Source organism: Takifugu flavidus, chromosome 10 (assembly GCF_003711565.1).
Source record: "Takifugu flavidus isolate HTHZ2018 chromosome 10, ASM371156v2, whole genome shotgun sequence".
Taxonomy (NCBI): domain Eukaryota; kingdom Metazoa; phylum Chordata; class Actinopteri; order Tetraodontiformes; family Tetraodontidae; genus Takifugu; species Takifugu flavidus.
Window position 1 is genome coordinate 15,644,708 of NC_079529.1, and position 15,608 is coordinate 15,660,315.

Consider the following 15,608-nt stretch of genomic DNA (forward strand, 5'->3'; position numbering starts at 1 on the left):
ATCACATGCTGTTCACTGACCCTGACATTGACTCGGACGTAACATAACCATCCGTTTTATCTCAGAAAACGGGAAAATATTTCCTCTTGTTACGAAAGAAATTTCAGGATACGAAAGGCTAAAATACGCTACCCCGCTGCTACTCGCAGCTCGCGGAGTTTAGCGAACGGTCCCACTGTATAAGTGCACATATAAAATATAAAAATCTTATTGCGTTGCGGGCCAGTAGAAACGGTCTCGTAGGCCGTATACGGCCCGGAGGCCGGGGTTCCCCACCCCTGTTCTAAGTTAAATTCCAGTTTTACTATAAATGTGTGCAAGTATCAGTGTATGGATCAAGTACAAATGGAAGCACGTGCACATGTCACGAGTCTTTGTTCAGCATTCACTGTTGGCTTTTACCAACAAGTAGATATTGCTTATTGGCTGGTTCGGCCGGATGTGGGACTATTTGGATCGTTCTTGCATGAGTGGAACATATTCCTGTATCCATCGTGTCCAGAAAAGATTTGTGATATACTGTATTTGTCGCCATCGCCTTCTGGCGTACACATCTTCCTGTTTGAATATTCCTGGTGGAAGCAAGGGTTGGACCTTCAGCTGCAGTAGGTGATTAGGTGTCAGTGGTTCCAAGTCATTGGGGTCACTAGAAACGGTTGTCAAGGGACGGCTGTTTAGGATGGATTCCACCTCGCACATCACTGTGACTAAACCTTCATCATCCAAAGACTGCTGGTTTGTGATTGAGGACAAGACCCTTTTTACCATTCTTATGCGCTCCCAGATGCCTGCATGGTGGGCACCAGCTGGAGGATTGAACGTCCACTTCACACCTTTCTGAATGAGACTGCTCTAAATTTGGTCCATGTTCCAACGTTTCAGCGCCTCACGTAGCTCGTTTTCAGTGGAGATCAAATTAGTTCCATTGTCTGACCTCAACTCACTGACTTGGCCTCTTCTGGATATGAAGCGCCTGAACGCATTCACACAGGAGTCAGTATCCATCGATTGTGCTACTTCCAAATGGACTGCTCTAGTAGTCAAGCAAGTAAATAGCACACCATACCGCTTTGCCATGCCACGCCCTCTTCTCACTTCTATTGGTCCAAAGTAATCCACTCCGACGTACCCGTGTAGTCCTGTAGTCAGCGTTGGCGGCGCCACGGGGAGAAAATGGACACCTTTTTAGGCTCCGTGCGAAGAACTGGCGGCTGGTGTTGGTGCAGTACCATAACCAGACCGAAAGGTGGCGCTGATGAAATTTACCACAATGCTTCTGTGTCAAACAAAACTGTCTGTGTCTTTTAATATGTTCCTCTGCAAACTGAACTTAACACACAAACATGTCATAAACCTGCTGGGAAATGTACTTATTCCATATCAATACTCACTACAAACACAACTCATCCTCAGAGAGAATAATCTCTGCATTCAGAAATAATAAAAGTCTCAAAGATTACCTGGTCAGATCAAAGGTCATTTCACAGATTGATTGGAAACACGGCCCACAGAACCATTATTTTAAACAACAAGAATAGGTATTTGATTCCCAAAAGCAAAAAGTATTCAGAACTGCAACACAAGGAAACTTCCCCCCCCCCCCAAAAAAACCTGTGTATAGTTAATGTGTTGCATACACTTTGATAAAAAAGATGTGGGAGAAACAAGACTGACAATACATGTACGGTTTACTTGCCATAATATCATGAAATGAGAAAACACTGACCGGCATGTTGTCCAGCACGTCATCTCCCCTGGCTGGGATGCATTGCAAGCCTTGGTTTTAGAGTACAGTCCACACTGGTCCACGGCTTAGAGAAGGAGAGTGGAGAGAGGCTGCATTTATAAATGAGGTACTACACATCCAATGGCCTTACTTACCTTTTAAAAAAAACAACAACCCTCATTCCTACTTTTTTCTCTCCCCCACTCTCTCTGTTTTCATTTTAACTTTTATCCATGATTTAACTTTTATCCTAACCCAATTTTAGCCCTAGTCCTAACCTAACCTTAATCTAACCCTCTCTACCTGGGATCTCCTTGGATGGCTTCACTCCAGGGGGCACTGGTAGGATGAAGCTGAGGCCTAGCTCCATCCTACCTGGAGGAGCTAGTGACACCTTACCAGCCCAATAGACCGCTCCGCTCTCAGAATGCTGCTCGACTTGCGGTCCTCAGAGTCTCTAGAGGTAGAATGGGGGGGCGAGCATTTAGCTACCAGGGCCCCCTGCTGTGGAACCAGCTTCCTGTCCAGGTACAGGAGGCTGACTCCATCTCTACTTTCAAGATTAGGCTTAAAACCTACCTCTTTAAAAAAGCTTATTATCACTAATTCTGGAGTTGCACTTACTATCATAGACAGACAAATTAGGTTAACATCTTAGTTATGCTGCTATAGGCCTCCAGAAACCCAACCCAAGTCAAGTCAAGTCCTCTCCTCTAGCCAGCCCTACATGAGCCTGGTCCGTTTTCCCTTGCTACTGTTGCTTGTTTGGGGTTAGGCCCTGGGATTGTGTAAAGCGCCTAGAAACAATTTTGATTGTAACAGACGCTATATAAATAAAAATTGATTGATTGATTAGCGTAATGCTAACATAACATTGAGAATCCCATTAACCTGCTAACCAGTTAGCACGGCTTGCGTTCTTCAGTTGGCACACTAAACGCAGTTCCAAAAATCCACCATAGTTGAGTTATCAATTTTTTAAAAAGCAAGCAATACTTACAGACATGTGTTTTTTTTAGGGATCCAACAGAACAAAGGTGAACGATGAAGAGAAAACACAGCTTGCCACAGATCTTTCTTCGCGCTTTTCTTCCTTTGCTACAGGAAAACTACGGTAAGTCCACTTGGCCAAAAGAGCGGTGCCGTCAACCTAATGGAACTCTTAAAGGAGCGGCACTACAGAGTAACCAAACTATTTGAGAAACCAAACGAAATCGAATGAGGGTCTCAAATACACTCTTGGGCAGGCCTATTCAATTCATTTGGACTTGGGGCCGCTTCATGAATCTGAGGCAAATTAAAGGGCCAGAGAATATGAGTAAGCAGGTGACAAATAAAGAAATTGCTGCAACATACTGAAAGAGTCAATATATTTTATTTTGTAAATGGAGAACAACTTTTGCACATAAATTCACACATAGACTACGACTGTAATAACGTTAGTCCAGGCTGAACGTAAATTAGACACCATAAGAATCAGTCTCGCTCAGCCATATCACAGATACGATGAACAGCAAAAGGAAGCGTTTGGACTTGCTCAGCTTAGTATTTAGTGACAGATTAATAAGATCACTGAAGACAAATTTTGGGAGTGTGTTCTGGTGGGAGATCGTTACTAAAGCACACTTGATACTGAAATAAACCAAGAGTTGTACAACTTTGGATGAAACTTTTAATCCATTTGATCAGTATGCCTTGAGAAATAAAAAGTTAAACTGTTTTCTGCCATTTTTGCTCTGAAAAAAACAAAACAACAACCACCACAAAAGAACTGAACAGATGGATGCGTGTCAAAAAAAATTCGTATTCATTAAAAAATTCCAACAGTTCACTCAATTTTTATCTACACTCCTGATAATTGGCACTTGACACAGAGAATTGTACTTTTTTTTTTTAACTTAGCAAAGTACTCATTGGTCAAACATGGTAATTTAACATCATCTCTAGAAATTGTCCATTCGTTAAGCTACACTGTTCAGATCAAAACTGATCCTGAAACAGTGAATTGTATTGGAATTTCTATTTAGTAATTGTCTGTTTCTGAGAAATAAAAGAAAGAAACAGTCTAGTGGTTGGAGACATTTCTGTGTAAAAGCCAAAGTCTCATTAGGAGCCCTCTGATGGTTGGACACCTCAGTGAGATTGTGGTCTGGATCCCTGAAGTACAGGGTGGTGATGGTGCCCACAGCTCCAGTCCTTTCCACTGTTACCGTCTTCGATCTCAACGCCACAGGCCTAAAAGAACACCGTGAATGAACCGAGTGGACTTTATCTCAAAGTATCACGCAGGAAATGTGGTGGCAGCAGCGGGTCAAATACCTTCAGATGTGAAGCTACTTGGGCCAGAGGGCTTCTGGTTATGGATGGTCAGCGGAGCCTGAAGTTGGATGCTTTGCTTTGGCCTCAAACTCCTGCCCCAGCTGGTGAAGGTTGAACTACTGCTGGCCAAACCCCAGAGCTTTACGGTTTCCCTTAAAATACAAGAAATGTGTTTCCGCGCCGCCGCAGGACACAAATGAAACACCCATAGTCTGCCTTCTACTCGCATCTTCTTCAGCCTGACACGTGTCGATATGACCTACGGGTCATGGTAACTTCTGACATCCCTTGAAAGTGATGACCTGCATGCCGAGGGTCGTGGTGTAGAAGTTGACCGTGTCTGTCACACTTCGCACGGTTAGAACTAAATGATCTAAATGGCTCGCTTCAACCTGGCAGGTTGTTTTTAACCTGAACCCCGCAACAGTGACTGTCTGTGAAGGAAACAATGATTAAGATGTGCGCCTTCAATATAGCTGTCAAGAAGATATAAATGGTGTTAGCGAAACGACGCCACTCCGTAGCCAAAGGAAGTACGTACTGCAGCCAGTATCCACAAATCTGCTCCGATCCTTGTGTAAAAAGAATTGACCTACTTTATACGACATTACCTTTCAAATCTCTGCCGATATTTTCACCGTTAATAGTTAGCTGCGCTTTATCTTTCATATAATAAGAATATAATGTTCGGGATCTGAGGATTGGGGTTAAATGAATTAAGGTTGGGCTTTTATTGCATTTGAATTTCACCATGTGACTCAAATCATCACTAAACACAGGAGCAATTTCAGATTTTAGTCACAAATACAAGCAATATTCATGAATTTCAGGGAAAAAAAATGGATCATTTAAAATGAAGCAATTCAAAAAAGAAAAACTGATTAGGCCATTGCCACCCATCGGCTGCCAAACAATCGGAACAGGCAGAGTCCCTGTGGGGTGATCCTTATTTCTTCGTCGTCGTACTCGTCATCCATGGTGTATTCACGCAGTCGACGCTGGCAGTTGCGACGACGGGCGGGTTTTTTGACCTTTGGAGGCTTTGGCTCCACTAGAACACAATTATAAAAGTCTGTTAGTGTTTAGAAGTTTCTCCCTTCCTGGGACTCGCATTCATTTCACAACAAAGCCAGATACTTACATTTCAGAGTCCAGACCGGCTGGTCTTCGTCGGTTTGCCACAATTCTTCAGTGTGTTCCCCTGTTCAGAAACACCATCCTCATGATCATCACCATCTAATCTATTGCTTTCACATGTGAATTATGGGTTCATTTCTTCTCACCAGAGTCTGCTGGCTGGCCGCTGTGGGCCTCACTGCTCAGACACTTCTGGTCTCGCAAGCTGCCGTTTCCTGTTGTGTGGGCCCTTTGCTCGCTAGAACCAGCATATTCAGTTGGCTGACCGCCGTCGTCGGCTTGGGTCTGACAGCCCTGATCCTTGGTCTCTGCTTGTGCGTGGCACTGCTCCTCCTACATGGCCAGGCAGAGGAAGACATGGATCACATGTGTTTGACAGCCTTTTCACATCTGCTTGTGCACTTCTTCGTGTCACCGACAGTATGTGGAGCGTACGCTCTGAGCGCTCACCTGCAGTCTGACTCTTGGCTCTTCTAAGCAGAAGAGCTGCATGAGCATTTCTACGGTGCAGAAAGTGTCCGTATTCTTATTCCTGATGGACCCTGATTTGACAAACTCCTGGAATCCATCCATGTATTCAATCAGATACCACTGGGAAAAGTGTAAGAAAGGAAGCTTTTTTATTACCATCCCTCTGAAAATGAATAATTAGTAGTGAAGCTGAATTATTTTTTGTGCTTTTTTTTTTTTTTTTAAATAATCCACTCCAGCTTCTGAGTAAGGGCTTCTGATTCTGCAGCAACATCTGAATTACCTCTCCTATAATCATTTTGATCTGTGCCAGCCACCAGCCAAATGGTTCCTGATCACCAAGCCTGGAGAAAACCTGTGAGACAATGGACATAATAACTGGTAAACTACAACTACCAGACCTGAGTTAATTGAATCATCAGTTATACTGGTAGTTCTCACCTCCACCTCATCTCCAACAGCCACGTTACAGGAGAAATTTGGAGGAGGCAGCCGCCGCACAGAGTCACAACACACAACAACTTCCTCCTGTGGACTATAGATAATATATGTTAATAATCAAAACAAATAATACATCAATACACTCCAGACGTTTGAGATGTTTAAAGAAAAAGCATTACACTTACCTGTTTTCATAAACTACTGTCAGAAGCTTTCCAGCAATGGACTTGATTTGGGCCTAAAGAGAAAGAACCAGTCACAGTATTGACAACATTCAAACACATGGTGGTTAAATAAGTTTACAATTCTTAACAACTGAGTATTGAACTAACAAATGTGTGAAATCCCAGCTGTGAGCTAGTGAATATTAAGTATACAGGTGCTTTTGCTGAGATCATCTCTAAATTGAGCAGCGCCTCACCTCGTAGAAGGCGCCGTTCATCCCTTCTACTTCAACGTTGACTTGAACCATGTTGGAGCTTGTTTCTTTTGTTTGTCTCTTAGTTGGTTTGGTTTAACTAAAAATCTGGAGCTTTGCTACTTTATTTAGGCTAAGGCTCTGACCCTCATTAAATAAATTGCCTTTGATTTACTTTGATCTTTGATCTTTGCCAAAGCAATAGAGACTCTGCCCTTTGATAATGCTGCTATGTTCGGGCCATCATACCCGTGTAGACCTGTATTAAGCTCAGCGTTGGCGGCGCCACGGGGAGAAAATGGACACCTTTTTAGGCTCCGTGCGAAGAACTGGCGGCTGGTGTTGGTGCAGTACCATAACCAGACCGAAAGGTGGCGCTGATGAAATTTACCACAATGCTTCTGTGTCAAACAAAACTGTCTGTGTCTTTTAATATGTTCCTCTGCAAACTGAACTTAACACACAAACATGTCATAAACCTGCTGGGAAATGTACTTATTCCATATCAATACTCACTACAAACACAACTCATCCTCAGAGAGAATAATCTCTGCATTCAGAAATAATAAAAGTCTCAAAGATTACCTGGTCAGATCAAAGGTCATTTCACAGATTGATTGGAAACACGGCCCACAGAACCATTATTTTAAACAACAAGAATAGGTATTTGATTCCCAAAAGCAAAAAGTATTCAGAACTGCAACACAAGGAAACTTCCCCCCCCCCCAAAAAAAACCTGTGTATAGTTAATGTGTTGCATACACTTTGATAAAAAAGATGTGGGAGAAACAAGACTGACAATACATGTACGGTTTACTTGCCATAATATCATGAAATGAGAAAACACTGACCGGCATGTTGTCCAGCACGTCATCTCCCCTGGCTGGGATGCATTGCAAGCCTTGGTTTTAGAGTACAGTCCACACTGGTCCACGGCTTAGAGAAGGAGAGTGGAGAGAGGCTGCATTTATAAATGAGGTACTACACATCCAAATGGCCTTACTTACCTTTTAAAAAAACAACAACCCTCATTCCTACTTTTTTCTCTCCCCCACTCTCTCTGTTTTCATTTTAACTTTTATCCATGATTTAACTTTTATCCTAACCCAATTTTAGCCCTAGTCCTAACCTAACCTTAATCTAACCCTCTCTACCTGGGATCTCCTTGGATGGCTTCACTCCAGGGGGCACTGGTAGGATGAAGCTGAGGCCTAGCTCCATCCTACCTGGAGGAGCTAGTGACACCTTACCAGCCCAATAGACCGCTCCGCTCTCAGAATGCTGCTCGACTTGCGGTCCTCAGAGTCTCTAGAGGTAGAATGGGGGGGCGAGCATTTAGCTACCAGGGCCCCCTGCTGTGGAACCAGCTTCCTGTCCAGGTACAGGAGGCTGACTCCATCTCTACTTTCAAGATTAGGCTTAAAACCTACCTCTTTAAAAAAGCTTATTATCACTAATTCTGGAGTTGCACTTACTATCATAGACAGACAAATTAGGTTAACATCTTAGTTATGCTGCTATAGGCCTCCAGAAACCCAACCCAAGTCAAGTCAAGTCAAGTCAAGTCCTCTCCTCTAGCCAGCCCTACATGAGCCTGGTCCGTTTTCCCTTGCTACTGTTGCTTGTTTGGGGTTAGGCCCTGGGATTGTGTAAAGCGCCTAGAAACAATTTTGATTGTAACAGACGCTATATAAATAAAAATTGATTGATTGATTAGCGTAATGCTAACATAACATTGAGAATCCCATTAACCTGCTAACCAGTTAGCACGGCTTGCGTTCTTCAGTTGGCACACTAAACGCAGTTCCAAAAATCCACCATAGTTGAGTTATCAATTTTTTAAAAAGCAAGCAATACTTACAGACATGTGTTTTTTTTAGGGATCCAACAGAACAAAGGTGAACGATGAAGAGAAAACACAGCTTGCCACAGATCTTTCTTCGCGCTTTTCTTCCTTTGCTACAGGAAAACTACGGTAAGTCCACTTGGCCAAAAGAGCGGTGCCGTCAACCTAATGGAACTCTTAAAGGAGCGGCACTACAGAGTAACCAAACTATTTGAGAAACCAAACGAAATCGAATGAGGGTCTCAAATACACTCTTGGGCACGCCTATTCAATTCATTTGGACTTGGGGCCGCTTCATGAATCTGAGGCAAATTAAAGGGCCAGAGAATATGAGTAAGCAGGTGACAAATAAAGAAATTGCTGCAACATACTGAAAGAGTCAATATATTTTATTTTGTAAATGGAGAACAACTTTTGCACATAAATTCACACATAGACTACGACTGTAATAACGTTAGTCCAGGCTGAACGTAAATTAGACACCATAAGAATCAGTCTCGCTCAGCCATATCACAGATACGATGAACAGCAAAAGGAAGCGTTTGGACTTGCTCAGCTTAGTATTTAGTGACAGATTAATAAGATCACTGAAGACAAATTTTGGGAGTGTGTTCTGGTGGGAGATCGTTACTAAAGCACACTTGATACTGAAATAAACCAAGAGTTGTACAACTTTGGATGAAACTTTTAATCCATTTGATCAGTATGCCTTGAGAAATAAAAAGTTAAACTGTTTTCTGCCATTTTTGCTCTGAAAAAAACAAAACAACAACCACCACAAAAGAACTGAACAGACGGATGCGTGTCAAAAAAAATTCGTATTCATTAAAAAATTCCAACAGTTCACTCAATTTTTATCTACACTCCTGATAATTGGCACTTGACACAGAGAATTGTACTTTTTTTTTAACTTAGCAAAGTACTCATTGGTCAAACCAAAAACTTGTGTGAAGAATATTGATTCTTCAAAACGAAGTCCGGCCTGGACTCGAACCAACAACCTTCTGCAAAAGAAGTCAGTGGCTTAAACCTCTGACCTATTCAGCCACATCGACCCAACGCAAAGAAGTCATATATGGTTAAAAAATGCCATAATTTGAATATCATCTGTGGATGTCATTTCTGTGTCAACACAAATTCCATATTTTCACAGCATGTGACGAAAAACAGCTGTGTGAAGAATATTTAATCATGGCTTTTTTGAACCATATATGACCTCTTTGCAGTGGGTCAGCGTGACTGCATAGCTCAGTGGTTTAAGCCACTGTCTTCTTTTGCGGAAGGTTGTTGGTTCGAATCCAGGCCGGAGTTTGGTTTGAAAAGTCAATATTCTTCACACACATGTTTTTGGTTCTACCGTGGTGACTGTCTTGCATTGCATCACAATTTTTAGGACAAAGTATCCTCTTTAGAAATTACTGTATGGTGGCAAAGAGAATTGGATGACAGCTTATAAATCAGCACCCCTGTAACTATTCCAGCAATGAATCACAAACTAAAAAGGGAAAAAAGTTATATAATTGATATATATAAAAACAAACAAACATATGTGTGAAGAATATTTATTCTTCAAACCAAACTCCGGCCTGGATTCGAACCAACAACCTCCGGCAAAAAAGTCAGTGGCTAAATCCACTGACCTATGAGGTCACACTGAGCCACAGCAAAGAGAGGTCATATATGGTTTGTAAAAAGCCATGATTAAATATTCTTCACAGAGATGTTTTTCTTCACGTGCTGTGGAAATATGGAATTTGTGTTGACACAGAAATCACATCCACAGATGATATTCAAATTATGGCTTTTTTGAACCATATATGACCTCTTTGCAGTAGGTCAGTGTGACTGCATAGGTCAGTGGTTTAAGCCGCTGTCTTCTTTTGCGGAAGGTTGTTGGTTCGAATCCAGGCGTGATTTTGTTTGAAGAATCAATATTCTTCACACACATGTTTTCGGTTTTACCGTGGTGACTGTCATGCATTGCATCACAATTTTTTGGACCAAGTATCCTCTTTAGAAATTACTGTATGGTGGGAAAGAGGATCGGACGACAGCTTATAAATCAGCACCCCTGTAACTATTCCAGCAATGAATCACAAACTAAAAAGGAAAAAGTTATATAATTGATGTATAAAAAAACAAACAAAAATATGTGTGAAGAATATTGATTCTTCAAACCAAACTCCGTCCTGGATTCGAACCAACAACCTCCGGCAAAAAAGTCAGTGGCTTAATCCACTGACCTACGAGGTCACACTAAAACACTGCAAAGAGAGGTCATATATGGTTTTTAAAAAGCCATGATTAAATATTCTTCACACAGATGTTTTTCTTCACATGCTGTGGAAATATGGAATTTGCGTTGACACAGAAATCACATCCACAGACGATATTCAAATTATGGCTTTTTTGAACCATATATGACCTCTCTTTGCTATGGCTCAGTGTGACCTCGTAGGTCAGTGGATTAAGCCGCTGACTGTTTTGCCGGAGGTTGTTGGTTCGAATCCAGGCCGGAGTTTGGTTTAAAAAATCAATATTCTTCACACATATGTTTTTTTGTTTTTTTATACATCAATTATATAACTTTTTCCTTTTTAGTTTGTGATTCATTGCTGGAATAGTTACAGGGGTGCTGATTTATAAGCTGTCGTCCGATCCTCTTTCCCACCATACACTAATTTCTAAAGAGGATACTTGGTCCTAAAAATTGTGATGCAATGCATGACAGTCACCACGGTAAAACCAAAAACATATGTGTGAAAAGTCACGCCTGGATTCGAACCAACAACCTTCCGCAAAAGAGACAGTGGCTTAAACCACTGACCTATGCAGTCACACTGACCCACTGCAAAGAGGTCATATATGGTTCAAAAAAGCCATAATTTGAATATCATCTGTGGATGTGATTTCTGTGTCAACGCAAATTCCATATTTCCACAGCATGTGAAGAAAAACATCTGTGTGAAGAATATTTAATCATGGCTTTTTTTAAAACCATATATGACCTCTCTTTGCTATGGCTCAGTGTGACCTCATAGGTCAGTGGTTTAAGCCACTGACTTTTTTGCCGGAGGTTGTTGGTTCGAATCCAGGCCGGAGTTTGGTTTGAAAAATCAATATTCTTCACACATATGTTTTTGTTTTTTTATACATCAATTATATAACTTTTTCCCTTTTTAGTTTGTGATTCATTGCTGGAATAGTTACAGGGGTGCTGATTTATAAGCTGTCGTCCGATCCTCTTTCCCATACAGTAATTTCTAAAGAGGATACTTGGTCCTAAAAATTGTGATGCAATGCATGACAGTCACCACGGTAAAACCGAAAACATGTGTGTGAAGAATATTGATTCTTCAAACCAAAGTCACGCCTGGATTCGAACCAACAACCTTCCGCAAAAGGGACAGTGGCTTAAACCACTGAGCTATGCAGTCACACTGACCCACTGCAAAGAGGTCATATATGGTTCAAAAAAGCCATAATTTGAATATCATCTGTGGATGTGATTTCTGTGTCAACACAAATTCCATATTTCCACAGCATGTGAAGAAAAACATCTCTGTGAAGAATATTTAATCATGGCTTTTTTAAAACCATATATGACCTCTCTTTGCTATGGTTCAGTGTGACCTCATAGGTCAGTGGTTTAAGCCACTGACTTTTTTGCCGGAGGTTGTTGGTTCGAATCCAGGCCGGAGTTTGGTTTGAAAATCAATATTCTTCACACATATGTTTTTGTTTTTTTTATACATCAATTATATAACTTTTTCCCTTTTAGTTTGTGATTCATTGCTGGAATAGTTACAGGGGTGCTGATTTATAAGCTGTCGTCCGATCCTCTTTCCCACCATACAGTAATTTCTTAAGAGGATACTTGGTCCTAAAAATTGTGATAAATGCATGACATTCACCACGGTAAAACCAAAAACATATGTTGAAAAGTCACGCCTGGATTCGAACCAACAACCTTCCGCAAAAGAGGACAGTGGCTTAAACCACTGACTATGCAGTCACACTGACCACTGCAAAGAGGTCATATATGGTTCAAAAAAGCCATAATTTGAATATCATCTGTGGATGTGATTTCTGTGTCAACACAAATTCCATATTTCCACAGCATGTGAAGAAAAACATCTCTGTGAAGAATATTTAATCATGGCTTTTTTAAAACCATATATGACCTCTCTTTGCTATGGCTCAGTGTGACCTCATAGGTCAGTGGTTTAAGCCACTGACTTTTTGGTTCGAATCCAGGCCGGAGTTTGGTTTGAAAATCAATATTCTTCACACATATGTTTTTGTTTTTTTATAAATCAATTATATAACTTTTTCCCTTTTTAGTTTGTGATTCATTGCTGGAATAGTTACAGGGGTGCTGATTTATAAGCTGTCGTCCGATCCTCTTTCCCACCATACAGTAATTTCTAAAGAGGATACTTGGTCCTAAAAATTGTGATGCAATGCATGACAGTCACCACGGTAAAACCGAAAACATGTGTGGAAGAATATTGATTCTTCAAACCAAAGTCACGCCTGGATTCGAACCAACAACCTTCCGCAAAAGAGGACAGTGGCTTAAACCACTGAGCTATGCAGTCACACTGACACTGCAAAGAGGTCATATATGGTTCAAAAAAGCCATAATTTGAATATCATCTGTGGATGTGATTTCTGTGTCAACGCAAATTCCATATTTCCACAGCATGTGAAGAAAAACATCTCTGTGAAGAATATTTAATCATGGCTTTTTTAAAACCATATATGACCTCTCTTTGCTGTGGCTCAGTGTGACCTCGTAGGTCAGTGGATTAAGCCACTGACTTTTTGCCGGAGGTTGTTGGTTCGAATCCAGGCCGGAGTTTGGTTTGAAAATCAATATTCTTCACACATGTTTTTGTTTTTTTTATACATCAATTATATAACTTTTTCCCTTTTTAGTTTGTGATTCATTGCTGGAATAGTTACAGGGGTGCTGATTTATAAGCTGTCGTCCGATCCTCTTTCCCACCATACAGTAATTTCTAAGAGGATACTTGGTCCTAAAAATTGTGATGCAATGCATGACAGTCACCACGGTAAAACCAAAAACATATGTGTGAAAAGTCACGCCTGGATTCGAACCAACAACCTTCCGCAAAAGAGACAGTGGCTTAAACCACTGACCTATGCAGTCACACGACCCACTGCAAAGAGGTCATATATGGTTCAAAAAAGCCATAATTTGAATATCATCTGTGGATGTGATTTCTGTGTCAACACAAATTCCATATTTCCACAGCACGTGAAGAAAAACATCTCTGTGAAGAATATTTAATCATGGCTTTTTAAAACCATATATGACCTCTCTTTGCTATGGCTCAGTGTGACCTCATAGGTCAGTGGTTTAAGCCACTGACTTTTTTGCCGGAGGTTGTTGGTTCGAATCCAGGCCGGAGTTTGGTTTGAAAAATCAATATTCTTCACACATATGTTTTTGTTTTTTTATACATCAATTATATAACTTTTTCCCTTTTTAGTTTGTGATTCATTGCTGGAATAGTTACAGGGGTGCTGATTTATAAGCTGTCGTCCGATCCTCTTTCCCACCATACAGTAATTTCTAAAGAGGATACTTGGTCCTAAAAATTGTGATGCAATGCATGACAGTCACCACGGTAAAACCGAAAACATGTGTGTGAAGAATATTGATTCTTCAAACCAAAGTCACGCCTGGATTCGAACCAACAACCTTCCGCAAAAGAGGACAGTGGCTTAAACCACTGAGCTATGCAGTCACACTGACCCACCTGAAAGAGGTCATATATGGTTCAAAAAAGCCATAATTTGAATATCATCTGTGGATGTGATTTCTGTGTCAACACAAATTCCATATTTCCACAGCACGTGAAGAAAAACATCTCTGTGAAGAATATTTAATCATGGCTTTTTTAAAACCATATATGACCTCTCTTTGCTATGGCTCAGTGTGACCTCATAGGTCAGTGGTTTAAGCCACTGACTTTTTTGCCGGAGGTTGTTGGTTCGAATCCAGGCCGGAGTTTGGTTTGAAAAATCAATATTCTTCACACATATGTTTTTGTTTTTTTATAAATCAATTATATAACTTTTTCCCTTTTTAGTTTGTGATTCATTGCTGGAATAGTTACAGGGGTGCTGATTTATAAGCTGTCGTCCGATCCTCTTTCCCACCATACAGTAATTTCTAAAGAGGATACTTGGTCCTAAAAATTGTGATGCAATGCATGACAGTCACCACGGTAAAACCGAAAACATGTGTGTGAAGAATATTGATTCTTCAAACCAAAGTCACGCCTGGATTCGAACCAACAACCTTCCGCAAAAGAGGACAGTGGCTTAAACCACTGAGCTATGCAGTCACACTGACCCACTGAAAAGAGGTCATATATGGTTCAAAAAAGCCATAATTTGAATATCATCTGTGGATGTGATTTCTGTGTCAACACAAATTCCATATTTCCACAGCACGTGAAGAAAAACATCTCTGTGAAGAATATTTAATCATGGCTTTTTAAAACCATATATGACCTCTCTTTGCTATGCTCAGTGTGACCTCATAGGTCAGTGGTTTAAGCCACTGACTTTTTGCCGGAGGTTGTTGGTTCGAATCCAGGCCGAGTTTGGTTTAAAAATCAATATTCTTCACACATATGTTTTTGTTTTTTTTATACATCAATTATATAACTTTTTCCCTTTTTAGTTTGTGATTCATTGCTGGAATAGTTACAGGGGTGCTGATTTATAAGCTGTCGTCCGATCCTCTTTCCCACCATACAGTAATTTCTAAAGAGGATACTTGGTCCTAAAAATTGTGATGCAATGCATGACAGTCACCACGGTAAAACCAAAACATATGTGTGAAAAGTCACGCCTGGATTCGAACCAACAACCTTCCGCAAAAGAAGACAGTGGCTTAAACCACTGACCTATGCAGTCACACAGACCCACTGCAAAGAGGTCATATATGGTTCAAAAAAGCCATAATTTGAATATCATCTGTGGATGTGATTTCTGTGTCAACGCAAATTCCATATTTCCACAGCATGTGAAGAAAAACATCTCTGTGAAGAATATTTAATCATGGCTTTTTTAAAACCATATATGACCTCTCTTTGCTATGGCTCAGTGTGACCTCATAGGTCAGTGGTTTAAGCCACTGTCTTTTTTGCCGGAGGTTGTTGGTTCGAATCCAGGCGGAGTTTGGTTTGAAAAATCAATATTCTTCACAC

The 15,608-nt window shown here is 40.8% G+C and overlaps 1 protein-coding gene across 3 annotated transcripts; it reads right to left on the reverse strand.

Annotated features, from left to right (window-relative positions):
• Positions 1–4,746: 4,746 nt before the first annotated feature.
• LOC130532827 (fragile X messenger ribonucleoprotein 1-like) lies at positions 4,747–8,530 on the reverse strand. Of its 3 annotated transcripts, XM_057045700.1 has the most exons (9): positions 8,374–8,530; positions 7,364–7,448; positions 6,280–6,332; positions 6,095–6,188; positions 5,937–6,008; positions 5,633–5,773; positions 5,329–5,515; positions 5,187–5,246; positions 4,747–5,096 (listed from the first exon to the last, which is right to left on the reverse strand). In XM_057045700.1, the coding sequence occupies exons 2-9, from the start codon at positions 7,367–7,369 to the stop codon at positions 4,927–4,929; spliced, it is 783 nt and encodes a 260-aa protein (XP_056901680.1). In that variant the 5' UTR covers positions 7,370–7,448; positions 8,374–8,530; the 3' UTR covers positions 4,747–4,926. The 3 variants fall into 3 exon arrangements, with proteins under 3 accessions (XP_056901680.1, XP_056901681.1, XP_056901679.1); XM_057045701.1 differs by lacking the exon at positions 8,374–8,530 and having other exon boundaries at positions 7,364–7,515; XM_057045699.1 differs by lacking the exons at positions 7,364–7,448; positions 8,374–8,530 and adding an exon at positions 6,516–7,205.
• Between the last annotated feature and the right edge of the window lie 7,078 nt (positions 8,531–15,608).

Coding starts and splice junctions, on each gene's coding strand:
- LOC130532827 (XM_057045699.1), bottom strand. CDS start 6,566: ATGGTTCAAGTCAACGTTGAAGTAGAAGGGATGAACGGCGCCTTCTAC. Junction 6,009..6,094: donor CTGTTGGAGATGAGGTGGAG/GTGAGAACTACC, acceptor ATTGTCTCACAG/GTTTTCTCCAGGCTTGGTGA. Junction 5,247..5,328: donor CGGCCAGCCAGCAGACTCTG/GTGAGAAGAAAT, acceptor GTTTCTGAACAG/GGGAACACACTGAAGAATTG.